This window comes from Myiozetetes cayanensis, unplaced genomic scaffold, assembly GCF_022539395.1.
Source record: "Myiozetetes cayanensis isolate MyiCay16 unplaced genomic scaffold, myiCay2020 scf3, whole genome shotgun sequence".
Lineage (NCBI taxonomy): Eukaryota > Metazoa > Chordata > Aves > Passeriformes > Tyrannidae > Myiozetetes > Myiozetetes cayanensis.
In genome coordinates, this window is record NW_026087521.1 from 47,846,157 (window position 1) to 47,866,134 (window position 19,978).

Genomic DNA, 19,978 nt, shown 5'->3' on the forward strand with positions numbered 1-19,978 from the left:
GTTGGGTTTTGATCATATGATCACTACTTTTGTACTCTCTTGCTGTCTTCTTCAGTTAAAGCCCAGAGGGCTACTTAGTAGCCACCTGCTGATGTTCCGCTCATAGGACTGACCTACGCGTGGAAACTTCTGCCCTGAGAGAGAAATGTGTGGTTCCTGATAGATTTGCAGGGGAGCAGTTGCAGCTCTAGAGAAGAGGTATCTCTGTGTTCTGACTCTGTGTAAAGAATGTACGTCAGGCTGCTTTTTCCTTAATGTTTTTTTTCTTTTGAGGACTGTAGAAACTTTTGGGAGAGAGACATGCTTCTGGCTGTGTCTGTACCATTCCAGCCATTCTGATTAGCACAATTCTTATGAAAAAGTCCTGTGCAGGCTTCATTGGTTCATGTCATCTGGTAGGACACTTTGAGTTGTGAGGTATAAAGCTGCAGTCCGGGGAATCTAATGATAATTTGGTTTCTTTGTAAAGCAAACACAAAATTCCAGAGTGAAATGAAGATTTTTTTTAATTTTTTTTTTTAATAACATAATGTTAGACTTCAAGTACAAACTGCTAGAACCGAGGGGAGTCATTGGCATAGGTGTTTCCAAGTTTCTGACCAGGGAAGTGATGAAGTAGTAGTTTGTATTTTACTAGTGTAAGAATAAGATGGTATTTTTCAGTCTAGTACTCTGTGGCTGTTGACTTGTCAATCAGCGTGTCATAGAGCATACTTCATGCCAGTCCTCTGATCTCTGCCATCAGCTGCCCGTGAGTTTCAAGATGGAATTGTGAGCACTGAGGAGTGCATGGACTTGGACAAAGAGTTTTTATTCTTCTGAGCTCAATGCTTTGCATTATTTCTTGATTAGCAGAAGCACTCAAGCTGGAATCGCTGCTCATCCAGAACCTACAGATGAGCTGTATAAGGCTTTCTCTGTGCAGATTTCTCAGTCTTAAACCTATTTTGGTGCTTCTCTCCCCTTCCAACCCAACTAAAAAGTCTGTTTTCTTTCATGGATTATGGAATAACATGGGAGACTTAATACCGTTGTTGCTAAGAAATCAGTGATTAGGCTGATACTGTGTTCATGTTTGCTGCTTAAAATTACTTGAAAAGAGCATAATAGCTCTGTTGCTCTGTAAAGGTCGAGTTATTTGAAAATGTTGGACAACTGCATGAGTTGAAGCCTAATAAAAACATCTTAATTGAGAAAGTGGGGAGAAAACAAATAAATGTTAAGTAGTTTATTATCCATTTTTTCAAGGTTATTTTAAACATAAATAAAGAGCTTTGAGAATTACTTAAAATTTGTTCTTGCTCAGATTTTCTGGTGTCTTAGTTTGCTGTCCTAATTTCAAGGATGCTATGGAAGGGAACTCAGGAGTTGTTACTAACCCTGACTGGATCTCCCATACCCCGGATCTGAAAGTGTGGTCAACTGTGTTATTAAGCTTCAGAGTGAATAGTTCTTAGTTTTATTCATGCCTTGGTAACATGGAAAAAAGGTTACCACGTGCATTGATTTATATTCTTTCTGTTCAAGAAAAGCATCTCAAACAGTCTGAAATTAAGAACAATGTTCAAGGGGTCTCTTGGCTAGAGGCAAGGCATGTGGGGTGGTCAGTCCCCCCACTTATGCATAAATAGAAAATTTACTGCTTGCCATGTGTGTTGTGTGAGAGTTTGTTGATAATACTGACATGTAGCTGCTACACTTTCCTGGTTTGTTATAACTTAATATTGCAGGGACAACTCAACACTTCTTAAGGGGAGTTAAGGAATTTGGAGGGTTTCTGAGATACTTAGCAGGTTGAGAAGCCGCGATCTGTGATCATGCAGACTTGCATTTTATATCTAGTTTTCTACAAGTCATTTTTGTAATTCTAAGTGGGTAAAGGAATGTGCATGTGTGTCTTTATAAGGCATGGTGCTACAAATAAGAATGTGCATCTCTTTGGTGTGATCAGCTTTTATGCCTCTTTTCTGTGCTTCTTCCCCCCTGCCCCCAGCAGTTCTAACTTTTAGAAGTATTCCCAAGATAATTTCAGAAGTGTATATGTTAACTACTGGATACTGTTCCCTTAAGAGCAGAAGTGCTGCATTTTTAATAGTTTTTGTGATACTGTTTCTGTTACTGCTTCTTCAGGGACAAATAACAGATAATCCTTTTGCTGTAGAGGAAGGTATTTATCTAATAGATAATTAAATCTTTGGAGATCTGTTTGCAGGAGGTTTAACTGAATATTGGTTTTCCTTCATTTGGATAACAAATATCCATGAATTAATAAGAAAACTGTGTACAGGGGTTTTTTACTGGATAATACAACTGTTTAAACTAGTGAGTACAGCTGGATAGGCAGGCTAGGACTTCTAAAGATGCTGTAGTGGTCTTGTCTGTGCTGCACCATGAAAATGAGGGGTGTTTATAATGTCAAAGCTGAGCTGTCCTTGAATGCAAGTTTAAAAAAAAAAAACATAGACTTCTTTCGAAGCATATTGCATTGATGGTGCTCTGTGCCAGATTGTACTTCAGTGATGGTGTGACTCTTGTTCTTCAGGCATCCCTTCAGATCAGACGAGTTGTATTAAGTGTACGTGAACTAATGCAGCTGGAGCAACAGGTCAACACTAAGTCCTTCTGCAAAATTATCCAGAAGGTGATGGCTGCAAACAGGACATTGCAAATGGGTTGTATTCAAAGGCAGTCTTGCACCCTCAAGTTGGGTGATTTTTCTTTTTTTTTCCCCTGTGTGAGAATTTTTGGGTTGTTGATCTTAAAAGGCTGTGAAACTCTTCAGACCTGAGCTGTTCTAATTGGATCTGAGAATACTGGCTATTATTATTAAGTGTGCAATCTAATATAAACTAGCACAAGAAGCTTTCATTATAGAATTGGCAGGTTCTCACCTCTTTTCTTCCCTGAAGAAATCAATGGACTGATAAAAACTCTGGTAGCTGGAAGCCTGGAACAAATGGTAGTTTTTTCCTCTTTTGAATGAAGGCATCCTACAGAAATGTGAATAGGCTGAATGGCACCAGGAGACCAATAAAAATAGGAGGTGGTGAGAGGGCTACCGAGGAGACAGAGGGCTGAGCTCTGCCCTGGGAAATGGAGGAGGATATCCTGAGCAGTGGTGCAAAGGGGAAGGGTATCACTGACGTAGTGACTTGGGCAGTGTGTTTTTTGCATTGTAAATTTGGGGTTTTTTTAAGATTTAAATTGGTCAATTTAGCAAGTGTATAAGTGTTCAACATATAATCAATACACCTTGATTGATACAAGTACTTAGTTCTGCATTATATTAGTAGAGTCCACTAACTAAAATCCGGAATCTGTTTATCTGCTGTACCAACTTTTCTTAAAGGCACAGTCAGGTCATGCCACTTTAATTTTCTAGTTCAATGGTGTGTTCACTTTCACTGCAGGAACCGATTTTCTTAAGGTGAAAAAGCTTTTTTTCTTATCCTCAGGAAAGGAAAATGAGGATATCCTGTGATCTTAAAGTATTTAGAGATATAAACTGCAGTTAACAGTGCTACGTTTAGATAACTAAATTGTTTCAGGTTATGTGAACATATTGTCTTACATTACAAGCACATCTAAGAATTTATATGACTTTTGTATGTTACACTAATTTAGAAATTCCATGTAGATTTTTTTTTTTAAAGTTATTAAATGTAGCAGTGGCTTTGGATTAGGAAACAAACCCTCAAAAATCAGAGTTATTACGTACTGAAAAAGCAACAGCTGAAGTATGGGTAATGCAGTCTGTCTGATGAATTAGTTTAAATTAACAAATAACAAACTTTGTTTAGTTGTAGATTAACATTTATAGTAATTATCAATAGAAAAAATTATAGATGAAAACTTAAAGTCAGTTTAAATTGAGGGGAGGGCTGGCTTGCAGTTTGTCTTAAAATTGGGTATTTTAAGTCATAGTGAGTAAAAAGCAGCAGAAGGATAAGAAAGTCATAGATAAGTGAGATGCCTCAGTAGCACAAAGTCATGTCTCAGAGGGTTCCAACATGGGAAGTTGAAGTTTAGACTGTTCCAGCTAGTTTTCCCAAATTTACTTGGGATAGCACCAATGAAACATCTGTGTCTGGAGTTTTTAATCTGAAGAGGTAAAAGCACTGGAAGGCTTGCAAACATCTGTGAAACAGAAGGAAGTGCAGGTCGATGAAGTTGAGCTGCCATCACTCACCTGGCCTCTGTGCCTTGCCATAGGAACTTTGACTGAACAGTGTTAGCCTGTTGGGTTATCATTAAAAATCTGTCTGCTGGGGTGTTCTACTGAATACACGTTGATAGCGGTTACTTTTACAATTGAATATTGCCATATTGCAAACAAATTACTGCATATATGTGCATTAGCAAAGCTTTTAATCTCTTAAACCATCTGTCTTCTGCAAGACACTTTGTTTCTGCAAAGTACTGTTCCAGCTGTCTGCTATTGGTTCTGTTAGTATATGAGTCTCCTACAACTGTATCAATATGCTGGTCTTCAAGCACAAAGAAGACTGGTACACTAGGACGTGGAAAGAATAGGAGTTTTCCAGTGCTCGCAGTGCTGTACAGAATTACAAGGAGGACAAATGAAATGTGTTTGAGTATATGTCACCTTACTAAGGACTAAACAGAGCACAGCATTATGGAAAAACTGAACTATGGTACACTGATGTGTAGACACCCCAACTGCAGAATGAGTGTTTTGTGCTAGAGAGCTGCGTGAACAGAATAAAGACACTCCATTCCACAAATAGCCTGTTTAATAACCACCTGTGGTTGCTGCATGATTGGCAAGCTAGTCTATCTGTATCGCATTTCTGACAGTGACTGGTAGCAGATGCTCTGAAGAAAAATTACAAGAAATTAAGTAGTAACCTTTTTCTAAGTAATGAGAGATTTAGGGAATTCAGAATAGTTCAGATGGAACTTTGTAACATCCTTTGACAATGATTTGTGATATATAATTTTCTGTGTACAAATCTGTTCAGTATAGCTCTTGTGTTTCACTTGTTGCTTGAGCATCTCCTGCTTGTATCCAGAGGAAATAACCGTGCTGGAATATGTATACCAATGTTAGATGGTCTCTGTGTGTGACACAGGCTTTTAAAATATTTAAACTATTAATTGTATAGCCCACTTCTAATTCCTTATCCAAATGCTTTAGACCTATCATGTCTATATGTAGTGGCGCTGTAGGTACAAAAATGAAATGGGGGTATGCAGAAAGAGAAAGTAAGAAATCCTAGAATTAAAGGTGAATGAATGTGGGAAATGAATTTGGACAATTACAGATTGTCCAAATATTGTGATTTTCATTTCACTGGGTGAGTTGACATAGATGCTAGGGTAGTGTTGTCTTGCATAATTGTGTCCAGAGCTTTATGTGCTTGTGGAATTGGTCAGAATCTTATTTGGCCTTTTTTATTTCTAAATATAATTTAACATCTTTTTCTGATCATGACTTGTAAGAAACTAAGGTATTTGTGTAAATAATATGTTACTTGGCATTTGTCACTGATAGTACGTGTAGCCCTGTATGCAATAATGTTCTGAGTATTGTAACAGTAAGCCCACAGCTACCAATTCTTGGTTCAGTTTAAATGAAAGAAAGCATCTTTTTGTGGTACATAACTTCTGTTTTGCCATATAACTGTCTTGAAATATTGTGTTCACAGTGGGTTTATAAAGAATGGTGAGTTCCCTTTAGCAGGTGGCATCTAACTAATTTTGTTATCTGCCTTGAGAGCATTAAGTAGACCCTTCTTTAGTGATTTCTTTGGCTGATTTTTTGCACTGTTGCTGAAAATGCTGCTTGAGCAGTTGCTACCCCTAGGTGCTTGTTCCTATGTTTTAACAATACTAGTGCAAGCTTCTACATGGCTGTGTGATGAACTAGGTGGAGGACTGATTTAGGTAAAATATGACCCTACAAGGATATTTTCGTTTTGGTCTCGTTGGTTCAGGTGATGGTACAACTGCTTGTGCTGGTGGAATTCAAAGTCTGAGGCTATGAATGCTCCCTAAGCACCTACAGGGAGGCATAAAGGGGAGAGTGTCTAGAGGCTTCAGTTTTGACCTCTGAGCTAAATAACTTGGGGATAATCCTAGTCAGTTTAATACTGTTTTTAGAAATAATGAGATGACTGCCTGATTCCTGGTCATACTTTCCAAACATATGGGACTTTGTCTGTGTCTTAACTTTTCTTAGATGTTGTTTGCACTGTGATCAAAATGTAGCTGCAGACCACAGACAGAGTAATAAACATTATTCAGAAATGAGGACATAGGAGAAAATGGACTATGCAGTTTCTGGGCAGGATTTTGCAATTAGTACTGCAGTTTGCTTTAAATGTTCAGCACAGTCAGGAAAAAGAAGTAGGAAGTGACCTTTCCGTTGGTCTCAAATGAAAATTAACTTGGATGAATTCAAGAGCCTGCTTGCTTGCTACTGAAGTGTCTTTGTTCTCAGTCAGTAGCAGAGCCATAAAACTTAGAAAAGCATAGCCCCTTTTCAGCACTGCTGCTGTCTCCTGTGTCAGTGTTGGTAACCAGGTAATTGTAAAATATGACTGTATTTTGATGTGTATTTGAGCCCTACGCTCTTCTTGTGTAGATCTCAAAAAAATGACAGGCAAACACAAGGTAGCACATCAAAGAACATGGCCTGTGGAATTTTCTTCTGAATTGTGTGGATGACTTCGTTAAAACATTTAGTCTTGTCTACCACTAGACATCATCCATCATTTGGGGTGTGCATATGGATTCTCTGTGGGGCCCTGGATGACTTAACTCACCAAATCTCCCTCAGTTCTGTGTGCTTAAAATAGTAAAAATGGGCTTTTCTCTACAGTCTGCCTATGAAAGGTTTTAGTGTAAACCTTCCAGTGGTCACTGCAATGCAGTGATAGCCTTTTTTACTTTCAGAGTCTGAAGAAGATGGATGTTGTTGTCCTTTCAGTGGTCTCTAGTGGAGGTGGTAGTCCAAATGGGCCTCAGGCCACTGTGGCCTGATGCTGGCCCAAAGGAGATTGCTGCGCTGACAGAGCTGCTGATGCTTCCCTGATTCAAGGAAGGGATAACCCATTGTAGCTGCTGCTTGTAGTCCGCTTGTCTTTCTGCCTCCAGCTTGTATGTGGGATCAACACAGAGGTGAAGTGTAGAAAGAGAACTGATACTTCAGCAGAGGGGAGCAGGGGTCTTGTGGGAGGGGCTGCCCTTCCAGTAGCATTAGGCAGGCAAGCATCTATGCCATGTTTTTGAGACTTCTTGTGCTGACGAGTTTCAAGAGATACAAGGCCGTGAAAAAACGTATGAGTTTCTGTTTGTGTAAGTTTAATGAGCCTTTACTAAAGGTTCAGTGCATAGACTCCGACCTGTTTCACTTCAAGTGTCAGGTATGTTTGAACTTAAGTGAAACATTAGCTAACACATGTCTGGGTTTTTTCCTTCAAAGTCTCCAAATATTTTTCTGGGGTTTGAGTCCTTATTGAGGTTTTTCATGACTAGATTTTGAGGACTTATGTCTGTATTGCTTTTATTATCTTAAAGCAAGTAGCAAGGCTGGATTCAGTCCGTTTATGAGGGGGAGAATGTGTCTGTGTTCCCTGGAGCTAGCTGCCCTCCTGGAGGAGAACTTAAACTTTAAGGGACGTGTTTACTAAAATGCTTACAAATTAAGATTCTCCAGTGTCTGCTGTGGAGAAAACAGGAGGAGTGTGTGTCAAGTCTCAAATTGGTATACTTGGGGGAAAAAGAATGGCCATTTTTTTTATGACCCTTTTAAATTTAAATAGGAAAGATGAACTGCTGGAAGTTAAACTTCCTCACCTTGAGGGCAAAAGGGAAAGGGAACAAATATCTGCATCCTAAATGGACTGAAATCACTATCTATATTAGAAGTAAAATCGTGTTTAGATGAGTACCCTCAAAGAATAGGATCACTTTTTCATGATTGCAAAATTTGTAGGATTTCATCAAGAGAAACAGTTAATAGATGAAGCAGATTAGACACAGCTGTCATCCACTAAATAAGTACTTAGAAAGGATATTTTATTAACTTTTGTTTTTCATTTTACCTGTTTTTGGAAAAGAGCTAACTTATTGGTATAGTAAAAGGGATAAAGCACCCAACTGCATATTTCTGTCGTTTGATTATTACCTATTACAAAATCACTACATCTGAAACACGCTGCTGGACATTGTCCACCTCTGCTCCATCCCTGTGTGAATGTTTTGGCATAGTCTCCTGTAAACAGGATGTGGAACTGTTGGAGCCATGTTTGACTCCAGTTGTTGTAGTTTTGGAAAGTGTACGGACAAATTATAGCTGCTTGTATATTATGTGTACATGTGTGCAACCTTCCTCCTTTTCTTCTCCTGAGATGCCATTAATTTAATCTCTTTGAACTTGATCCAGAAGACTAGATATTCTGGATTAAACACAGCATGTAATACTGCCTTTTGTTTTTTGCTACTGCTGCATTACTTTTCCTGTGACATTAATCTGGAGTTGTTTGGAATAGCCTTAGAGCTGACTAGTTTCTCTGTGTTTCTTGGTAGTGCACACACTATATGCAGAATGCTTTAATGATGCCTTACTATGCATGTTATTCTGGTTTTGAAAAAAAAACAAGCAGTGTTCTGATGCAGATTTCAGACACAGACCCTGGTATATAAACCCTTCTGAAATAGAGACACACTTCACTGGCGAATCTCTAAATGGGATGCCTGAATGGTCTGTGTCCAAGTAAATAAATATTTCCTCTTAGTTTCAAGAAACATGGCACACAGCTGCTCCTTACTCCTTGTTGTAGCATAACGGGCCATTTGCTGACTGAAGCAAGCCATTGACATTATTGCTAACAGCTGCTGAACTCTTAGTGTTAACTTAAACAGCTCGTAAATGTTAATCATGTTGCAGTTTTGTTAGAGCTTGTCTGCCTGTCCCAGAGGCACTAGCTAGTATAGCATGATTTTTTCCCCACATCAGCTGATGACATTTCCTAGTGGAGATTCCAAATAGTAACTTCCTAAGTTAAGTAACTTCACTGTGGTGGTGGAAGTTTTGAAGAAACTGTGCTTTTAATTACAGTTTCAGTAGTACTGGTATAGCTTTTCTTCTGTGTTTTGATAGGCTCAGAGCTGCTGAGCATGTGATGGAATGAGTATGCAGGAGAAGGGAATATGCTGTCTGCTTACTGACCTGTTGTTGGGACATCAGTGACAAAGTCAGATCCAAATCTAAACTGAAGAAAATCTGTGGAATTCATCTATGCTTTGGTTTAAAGTCACTTTTGTATTGTAATGGTTTTGCTGCCATACAGGTGTGAAAAGTTTACAGGAAATGTTTACAGGCTGCTGTAAAAATGTGTATTATCTGCATAATAAGCAACTAAATAATGTTCTGTGGCCTTTTAAGGGTCCCTCCCACTCTTCTACCAGTGGGGATGTCTACTTAAAAACAAGACAAAGCTTTCAAACAAACTAATCCTTTCCTTCCTTCATGTCAGATTCTGCTAGTGTTCTCTGTAGAAAACACTGGTAAAGTTCCAGAACCTGATTTTGAGACTGTCAAAATGATTGTGACTATAGCACGAATGAAAGCGTAGATAATGAAGTAAAAGATACTGTATTATTGTGGAGGTTTAACTTTTTGCTTTTAATCATTGTGAAAGTCAGAAAGAGGACAACATTGTTGCTAGTGCATGTCATATAGAGAAATTATGCTTACAACATCTAAAAACCATTCTGTCATCCTTACTCTTAAGTGGTCATCCAGTGGAACTTTTTCTCTCTCAGGCAATGGTATATGTGTACCAGACCTGTACTTTGTGCCTAGATGATATGCTTCCTACCAAACTCATGGAAGTTGTAGTTAGTCTGAGCTTCTGGTATCAGCCTGTGATTACAGGTTAACCTACTGACAATGCAACCATTCCCAAACAAAGCTATATACTCTCTGCTGTGTATCTGGATGGTGCTTGGGTTGTGTGCATGTGTGTGGTTCCTCTTCAGGGTTCTCTCCTGATTGCTTGCAAAGGAATTTCGTTCCTGAATAGGTGTGCAGGACAGGGACAAGCATTGCAGACTGATGCTAAACGGATCCTATCCTGTAAGGTGGGAGGTTCCAACTCAAGCTGGAACCTCTTGGGCTTTGTAAGATAGACTTTGTGCAAGGAAGTATGGTTTGGGATGAGGAGGATCCAAACAGTACTGGTTGGTGTTTTTTTCTTTTTATTGGGGGTGGTTAAAGTATGAAACCAAAGCTATGTAAGGCTGACATCACACCATACTGAAAACTGTGAGCAAGGGTTTGATCTCAAAACATTCAGTCATCTTAATTCCAATGAAAGAATTAAATATCATTCTCCAAGTAGGTGGATGTGAGAATTGTTTTCTGGACTTCCTTCTAAAAGCCTGGAGAAAGATTAGATACTATACAATCTACTAGCTTGTGGTTAGTAATGAAACAGAAAACTCTCTGGGAAAGTAGAGGGGACTCCAGATTGTATGTGTGTGGTTCAATTATAATTACATTACTGATTTTCTGGGGAAAATGTGATTGCAAAAACAATTCATGATTTTAAAAAAACTTTAGAGCTCACTTATTTCTACAAAAGTGATGTAGTACATTACAGCTAGTATGACCACCCATCTATCAGTTCTAGTCCCATCTTTTCAGTCTTTTTCAGTGGGTTTTTCATTTTTGTGTCTTTTCCTTTTATTTGTCTTCCAATGGTTCATCTAAAAATTCTCCTTTTGTCCTTTAATTCTGCCCCATCTACATGCATGTCTCATACAGCAGATAGAGACAGCTTGCTGAGATTAGATACTTTCACTTTGTGGTGGTACTTAAATGAAAAAAAGAAAGAAAATGCCCAAATAGATTGAATATCTCAGTGGTGACTCCAGGTGCCTTGTTTTGAGTCTGAAAGTAACTTTCCTGTGCTGCATCCTTAAACTGACCGAGTAGAAACATACTCAAATGATTGAGTTCAGGAAATGAATGAAGAAAATGGGGACTTGAAGAACTGAAATACTGAAAGGTACAAGAGAAAAGTTGTCAACAGTATTAATAATACTTTTTTCTTTTTTTTCTCCTTGCAGACCTTCAAGTGCTGACCTTCTTGGTCTATTAAGTTATTATAAACTTTTGCTGCTCTGCGAACATATAAAGATGTCTCGCAGCCCTGATGCTAAGGAAGACCCTGTGGAATGCCCTCTTTGCATGGAGCCTCTGGAAATTGATGACATCAATTTCTTCCCTTGCACCTGTGGCTACCAAATTTGTCGTTTCTGTTGGCATCGTATTCGCACTGATGAGAATGGACTTTGTCCTGCTTGCAGAAAGGTAAATTCCTGGAACAACATCTTGTCTTGCATATATCACAAGGCCTCTTGCATTGTGTTGGTACCAAAGACATCCTTTTCATTAAGGGAAACATTCATCTAGTCATAGCCTAGGTCGAGGGTGAGGCGTTGGATCTTTCAGATTCTGTCTGCTTATGTGTTGAAACTGTTATGAAGTGGCTAGTCTTGGTTTATTAAAGTCAGAACTGCATTAACAGGGGAAGCTGTGGATCAGAACCAAAGTATGCTGATACTAAGAGAACTGCCAAAAAAAAATTTTTCTGAGTTGGGGTGCTCATGCATTAACAAAGTCTTTTCAGGAAGAACAGTGAGGATTCCAGGGTTTACTGAAGGCTAAGGTTTAGCTAAACTGACTGAGCTAGCTGACTGAGGTAAGCTTGTAAAGCACCTGCTTGTTTTGTTTGTGGCACTGGAGCTTTTAATCTGTCTTTTAGTGGATACTAAATGTGTAAAACTTTTGGAAAAAGATCCAGTGGTATTAAACTTTAAAGCATTTTAAAATGTAGACTGAGTCTATATGTCTAGTATTCTCATCTCATTGCCAAGTGCTTGAAGGTAGTACTTAATTTCTATCTGTGTCTTGGTGTCTGGCTGATACTTTGGCCACAGCTGTAGATCTCAGCTTCACTAAGTTGCCTGTTATATCCTTTGAATTATTTTATTTCTCCTTTTAGTGTTTTGCTTAACTTTCTAATTTCCTTATCTTCAGTGTTTAATAAATTCTTTCTCAATATCCTCTTGTCTTTAATGACTTCCCTTGATTGTAACTTTCTTGCCTGGCCTTCATCTTCTTGTAATTGCAGCTACTTATGTCTCTTTCTCCTGCTGTTCAGTCATGATCCTGTCCTCAGTTTATGCCTTTGTCTTCCTGTCTCATGTTACAACTTCCTTTTCAGATCCCAAGTAATCTTACTTGGTCTCACTGCCTTTATTCACTGCCACAGTATTCTTTAAGCACTTCCAGTCATATTTTCTTGCTGCTCTTTAAGGCTTGGGCTACACTAGAGTTATCATTGCTAACCTGTGTTTGGATGCCTCTGCAAGCCTGAAGGCTATCCCACACCAACATATGTTTGTTCAAAAGTTCTGCAAATTTGCTGCAATATCTTAGCTCTGTGTTCACAAGGAAGACCTACATGTCATCAACCAAATAATTCTCCACGTGTGATACCTGCTGTAGATGACACATGCTGTATTAGTAATTTCTGTAGTACAAGTGAATTTCTACTCTTCTGGTACAACATGAGATTTCGGATTTCCTCATTTCTGCAAATTGCTTCATTTACCTGGATTTATTGTGCTGATTTATTATGCTATTTTTCACCTGTCTGTTATTGGAAGTCTGTGGAATATATTTGAAAAATCAAAGAAGCAGCATGATTCACTGCCTCTGGATATCTGAATTCTTTGAAACATGGATACTGCCACAGCTGAACTTTTAAATGTGGAATACTCTGGCATACAATTGGATGTGCAGATACTTTGACGAATTGGATACAGTTCACTTAGAAAAACTGTTTCATGCGTAAAGCTGGAATGAGTGCTGCGATTGGAGTAAAGCATACTGACCATTCCAGGAGTGACAGGAGACCTCTTCTTTCACAATGAACTACCATTATGTTCTTGATACGGTCTGTATCCACAAACTGCAAGGTATTCTTGAACAAACTTGCAGCTATATCACTGGATTGTAAGAAGTCGACTTGAAGAAGGCAGAGGGAGGACACATTTTTCGTGGCATAGGCAAAGACATTGTGATGCAGACGCCATCAGGATCTTGGAAATAAATAATTATGAGCTACGGAGTTGCAGCATTAAATAAGTCACCTTTTGAAGTGTGCGGGACAAAAGGAACCAGGTATGTGTATTTGTGTTCTATGTGCCTAAATAGTTCCTGTCTGTGTGTAGTAAGGCTTCTGGGGAAAGATCTGAGCAGTTTTTTGTTCATAGCTACTGTGGTGTATATTGGTTGTGGCCACTTAAAATGCTGAAGCACAGAACATGGCAAAGCAACAAAATTTTAGCAGGAAAGTTTATAGTAGGTACAATGGTTTCAACAGATATGTCATATTTTTATAATGTGCACACCAGTGCAGGATACTTACTGCAAAATGGACTGTGAATAAACATATATTAAACCAAGGCTGAGTATGTTGTTTACAATTACCTAATAGAAATCTGCTATTTGTGCCAGTGTTACTGAGTGCAATGCGACTTCTCCAGTGATTTGAGCTGTAGTCCGTGGAGAGGAGCAATGAACAAGTACACAGTCCAGGGATTTTTGTTGAAGGGTGTTGGGGGAGATTTTGGATAAGTCTGTGATAAAATAGTCTGGCTATACGCTATGGTGGCACCTATGCCATTAGTTTGATAAGTCTTAACTGTGCATTGCATGTAGACCACTATTTTGCTAAACTGCTTTAATGTATGTCGAACTGAAAAGATGGTAACTTATGTTTTTTTCCAACCGAGGAGAAAGTACATCTACATGAACTCTTACAAAGCATCTGCCTGTGCAGAATGTATTCATGTGGTTACAGTCAATTGATTTAGTCCATCTTAAGTTTCCTTGTGTGAATAGCAGTAGTACACAAACATTTGATTTGTTTTGATTTGAGCGAAAGGTGCAAGTGTGAATTAAACTTGAATACTGGTTGGAAACTGGTACTTCTTAGTGTTAACATATTAAAAGCTTTCTAAACTTTGTCTGAATCCTCTGAAATGGACTGGGAAATTGTTTCTATTTGATTCATTAACTACAAAACATATTTACTTGAGAACTGTACTGTTCTGAGTTTTTTTGATACCTTTCAGAATTATAGGTGTAGTCAATTGTAAGATGATAAGCAAACCTTCCTGTTTTTCCTAGTCAATTGATTACTTAACTGTGAGTGAAATAGTCAAATTAGAATGAAAACATGTGTATTCAAAAGAGATTTCTATAACTGAAAGCTGATTTACGTGTCACAGACTTGCTGGTCCTGGTTGTAAAGCCAGAGATTTTTATCCTTGAAGTGCTATTTGTTTTCTTTTCTTTGAAATTCAGTAGCCTAGGTACTGTTTGTCACATGAATAACACCATTTTACTTGCTTTATTAGAGCATAGCACTCTCAGACCTTAGAGTCCATTGTTGCACTTTTTAAATCCAGCAATAAAAAAGCTCAGCTCTTTCATGTTTAATTGCTTTGCTCTTCTACCAAACTTGATACACAGTTGTTCCTGCAGTGTGGCTTTGCCTTTTGCTCCAGTTCCTTGACTTAGCGAGCGTTATTTCTCCTAGCACCTTGTGTTAGAGATGGGGATAAATAGTAAACTGTTACGTGTATGACCAAGAAATTAACGTGCTTTGTGCATGTCTTTGTCCATGTTTCTCCGCTGTTTCTGTGTAAAAGGAACACTTAGTCTTAATGCATAGTCTCCAAATGCCATTTTTTTCCTCTGGTGCTTTTAGTCCCACAGCTGAGTAGTTTAGCGCAACAATGGATATTTTAAAATAGATAAGAAATTACCTTTTTTTTAATTATTATTTTTTTCTTTATGTAAGTAGTATGGTGTATACTATGCATAAACCTTATTGACTTTCTCTGCATTTCTCATTTCAGGACCTACTTGGTAGCAAGGCAACAAGTGGGAAGTATTGGTACATCCGTTGTGTGGAAGGAATGTGACCCATCTAGGAATGGCAAAAGCAAAGTGCTTGATAAATTCCAGCTCAGCTTTCAACACTTGGGAAAAAGGGAAAAAAGTCTGAAAGAAAATAAAACTTAAATGACAAGACAAACTTAGGAAGACTGAGAATTCATCAAGGGCCATCTCTGATTAAAGAAATGAGACTTCAGAAGAAACATTCAGACTTTTGCTGAAGTTCTTGTAGGACTACCCACAACTTGCAGTTAGTGTAAACAAAATTCGGTCACTTTTCACGATGGCACACTTGTTCAGGTGGCCTCAGAGGTTTTTGCTGAAGAGAATTTTGCACAGCTTCAGTGGAGGGTGTCAGCTAAACTTAGTCAGTGAATCAGTGATGTTGACATCTCTTAATGTCTTGCATCTGAGAATTCATAAATGCTGATAACACTTGATGTAGCTAGTTTGTTTAGATCTCAAATCCTCTACCAGCTCAGGCATCAGTGATAGTAGGTTAAATAAGCATTTTGTTCCCAAAAAGATAGAAAACTTGGCATGTTACTAGCGTTGTAGGGTCAGATACAGAGTAAACGACAGAAGGGTACTGTGAGATACACCAGCAGTCAGTCTACCTTGCTTATCTTTCAGTGATGCTCCATTAGTCTTCACTGCATGCATCTGTTTGTAGCTGAACCATCATCTGAGTTCATGAACTTCAAAACTGTGGGAAGCACTCACTCTGAAGATGAAATCATTTATTTTCCTGTTTTTAGACTGACTTTGTCCTTCTTTGAAAGGAAGATTATTTCTAATGCTGAAATGTTGGTGCTGTGCTTATCTGCTTTCCCCCCTCTTCAAATGTACAATATCTCTTAATCTGTTACCATGTCACACATGATATATCAATAGGAAAGTCATGTATCATTTCTTACAACTGTTTCTGATTTATTCTTTGGATTCAAGAGGTGTGCACAGATTCGTTTACAGGTCCTGCAAGTCAGGGTATCCAACTAGTCATATTCCTTAGAAACATTAAACATGTCAGAGTGATAAACATATGAAACGTTTAATATATAATACAGCTTAACTGTACCTAATGAGATCTTTTGATGATTCTGTTGGTCAAACAAGTGCTGTTAGGCATGTGGCAAAACAACTACTGTTGGTTCTTAATGATTGAAATCCTTATTCAGACAACCTTGTCCTTTCTGCTGAGATGGAGACATTTCTCTTCCCTGATTCTGAGGCTGCTGCTTAGTTGTGTTCCTGCTATGAATTCTTGTGCTTTCCTGTACAAATACAAACTACTAGTTTTACTGTGGACATATGTTCTGTTCAGGGTTATGCTTGAGCTACCCAGGATGTTTCCTGACTCATGCTCAGGACCTCCAGTAGAAAATAGCTGTACAGAGAAGGAGAATACTGTCTGACTTGCTTCTCACTTGAGAATATGCTCTGAATGGGGATATACTTGGCAAGAAAGAAGCTGATGAACTGCAGCACTGTTTGCAATAGTTTTCTTGGTGTCAAATTGGTCATTGGTGTTCATCAAGTACATTATGAAATCTCTGTAAAGTATTCAGTGTTACTTTGGAATAACACATCTTTTTGAGAAATGGTATGGCTTTGACTGTTCTTCAAGGATAGCTTGACTGCTTGTTGTATTTGCATGTTAAGGACACCTTTGGCTACAGCTGAAGTATTTTAGAAGTTTAAATTCCTTTGTGATACTAAAAGCATGTTCCAGAGGACTTGATGTTCAACTGTGAGATGCCATCTGGTGAAGTCGACTGCAGCATATTTTCAGTAGATTGTCACAAATACGGCATAATGATGCTGAACTTTACACTGAAAAATGGACCGTGGTTGGTTTGGGGATGTACTCAGAAGACTATCACGGCTGAGCACTTGGTGACTCTTGGAATATATGCTTTTAACCTAAACCTTATTTTCATCTGCTGCTGTAGATTTTTCTTAGGTTATTTAGTATGACAACTTTGTCATACTTTATTGGATTTGCACACTGAAACCTTTGGTTACGGTAGTGCAAGCAAAGACCTTAGTTCAACATACTGGTGAGCTTGAGCTTAACTTCTTTATCTTAAGTCTTTATCTTAATGCGCATCTCATCTACTCTTCTCATTTTTTACTTCATGTCAATGTTTAGAAACATTTCTTTCTGTTTGAGATACATTTTTATGTATTTATGCTTTTGTGTTTAGCATTGCTTTTTATATACAGTGTGAAACCTAACTTTTCAGTCTGAAAAAACTGGGACAAGTAAGGAATATGGGACTGATTCAAGGACTAATGAGGGTCAGAAGACAGTGCACTGTAGTCTACAAGACCAGTCTAAAATAGTTCATTTATAGCAGTGCTCTGTGTGTGTAGAGCAGTCTTTGTAGGTAACTCTGAGGACTCTTGTACTTCTGCTAGATACTTTTGAGATTAAAATCTACAGTGTTACGTTTGTGGTTGAGGAGTTATCTGTAGATGATAATCTTGAGGTTAAAAATGCACCTTTGTCCAGAGGAGAGGGACTAAATTTCAAACTGATACACAGGCACGGCAAGAATACTGTTGAGTCAGTATGCAATAACTGTATTGACATCTGTCTCTTCACTAGAAGTTAACCGTGTAAAAATTGAGCAATGTAATGGTGTTACTGTCTTGAACTTGTGGGCCACTGAAACTACAGCTGTATTTTATTTTCTTATCTAGTAGCGTTTAGTACACTTAAGCATTCAAATCTGTATCAGACAACTAAATATAAAGTGAACACGCAGTGCATGCTTTCACCCAGCTTAGTATGCTCTATTAATGAAATTTTAACAGGATGTGTTGACTGTCATGTTGCAGCTGCTTGTAATGTTACCAAATTGACTAGGCAGCTGGGTTAGAATGTGGCTATTGCCCAAATCAATATTATGTCTATAAATAGGAGAATTACATGAAAACATGCAAGATGTTCACCTTTGCCAAAGGACTGAATATGCCTCTATAATGTGGGTGGCTGTAAAAATTAAATTAGTATAACAGAATAAAGAAATGTTTGCACTCAAACTTTGCGATTAATGATTTTTAAATGTGTTGTTTCTTTTATGGGTTGAGTTTAATGCTATTTGTTATGTTTAGCCTTACCCAGAAGACCCAGCAGTGTACAAACCACTCTCCCAGGAAGAGCTGCAGAGGATAAAAAACGAAAAGAAACAGAAACAAAATGAGAGGAAACAGAAGATATCAGAGAACCGCAAACATTTGGCCAGTGTACGGGTTGTACAGAAGAACCTTGTCTTCGTGGTAGGGCTATCTCAGCGCCTAGCAGATCCAGAGGTAAATGGTTCACCCTTGCAAATCTTGCTCTTGACTTACTGTGTGAAACGTTAGAATACCCTTGTCTGTCTCCCTGCAGGGTATAAAATGAAGCAGCATTGAAAAGGTTCACTGCTCACAAGGCTCCCTCTTCTAAAGGAAGCTTACTCTGCTCCCTCCTCTAAAACAACTTCTACAAGTGTTTGTCTGTATTTTGGGGAGTACAGATGCTCTGTAATTTTTTTTTTTAATTACTATTTTTTTAGGGGAGTTGTTCTTTGTATTTGTGTAATAATTAGAGCTTGGTTTTAAGCTAAAAATGTGCTCGTTTTCCTAGGTTGGGTCTGTTGGCACTATACAACTGTATCACGCATCACAATTTCTGGAATGGGAGCTTGGTTGTGCACCAAAGAACTGATATAGAGTATAGCACAATCCTGTAGGGAGAGAAGAGAAAAAGCAATACTTGAAATATAATGTGGAAGGAACGTAAGGGTGATGTCCTTAAGAAACTGAGGGGAAAAAAATCAATAAGAGGAAGACTCAGGAAAGAGTTGGCTTGCTACTCTGCGTAGTCCAAAATTTGAGAACTGATTGTGTTTAAAATGTTTTATTTACTTACATCATCAGTCAGCTGCAGGTGGCCAGTGGAATAAGTACTAATGAGTAAAAGTATCTTGAATTAGAATATGGAGGAAATGTACTACAGGATAAGATGGATATCTTCAAAATTACTGTCAGGCTAAATTCACATCATTGAACTAAAATATCTAGAGAAAACTCAAACAGAAGTGACTGTTTATGAGTACTCAGCGCATGGTCTGTATTTTGGTAGACAGATCAAGAACAAAAGTAAAAAGCTTTTAGTGAAGGGGAGGAAGGGATAAGAAGGGAAGAGAAAAAGTTCAAAAGAATCTAGTGTATAACACTTAAGTATATACTAAAATATAGCAGCAAGTATTTGCAAGCAGCTGTCAGCAGTGGCTTGGTGCTATTTATTATTGAAAAATGCATTTGATTTCTTTGACCAGATAGAGGATTTGTAAAAGAAATAGTAGTAAATACAGTTAACTTTTTAAAAATCTCAGATTCTGAATACTTGAAGTAACTAGAAGTGGGTTTATTGGGGGGAGTGTGGGATATGCTGTACTAGGTGTGTTGGTAGCAATATTCTCAATAACGTAGCAGAAGATAATGTGTACTTACTGAATATTTCATATAGCACCAAAATAACTTGATTTTCAAGAAACCTAACCGGAGAGAAATGAACTAAAAAAGTATTCGGTATATTCAAGGTTTCTATTTAAGCAGGCAAAAAACTCCTTCGTAAGTGAAGATTGTTTGAAAGGGGAGGTTGGCTACTATTTGTCATTTCTGGAAATGAATCTCTAGATCCTCCTCTGTCAACTGGGTTTTAGAAAAATTGCAAAGGCTGTGCTGTCACTTTATCAGGAGTATAATCTGCAATATGCTTGAGTAAAGCAGAAGTTTCTTTGGGATTGTCAGTCTTCTCTGGAATGATGCCTGGAGAATGGATGTGGGATGTTTCAAGAGGGTGTAGACCAAGTGAAGAGCAGTTAGAAGAGACCAGGGAATGACTGTCTATATAACGTGTCCTGTAGTTCTGCAGGGTGTTCCAATAGGTAAAGATGTTCTTGGATCAGTACAGTTTAA

The 19,978-nt window shown here is 38.2% G+C and overlaps 1 protein-coding gene across 4 annotated transcripts in view; it reads left to right on the forward strand.

Annotated features, from left to right (window-relative positions):
- CNOT4 (CCR4-NOT transcription complex subunit 4) overlaps nt 1-19,978 on the forward strand; it is an 80,990-nt gene that overhangs the window by 26,976 nt on the left and 34,036 nt on the right. For all 4 annotated transcript variants that reach the window (XM_050324353.1, XM_050324356.1, XM_050324354.1 and 1 more), the window contains exons 2-3: nt 11,101-11,344; nt 18,128-18,325. In XM_050324353.1, the coding sequence (XP_050180310.1) occupies nt 11,171-11,344; nt 18,128-18,325 (372 nt within the window). In that variant the 5' untranslated portion in view covers nt 11,101-11,170. The remainder of the gene's footprint in view (nt 1-11,100; nt 11,345-18,127; nt 18,326-19,978) is intronic.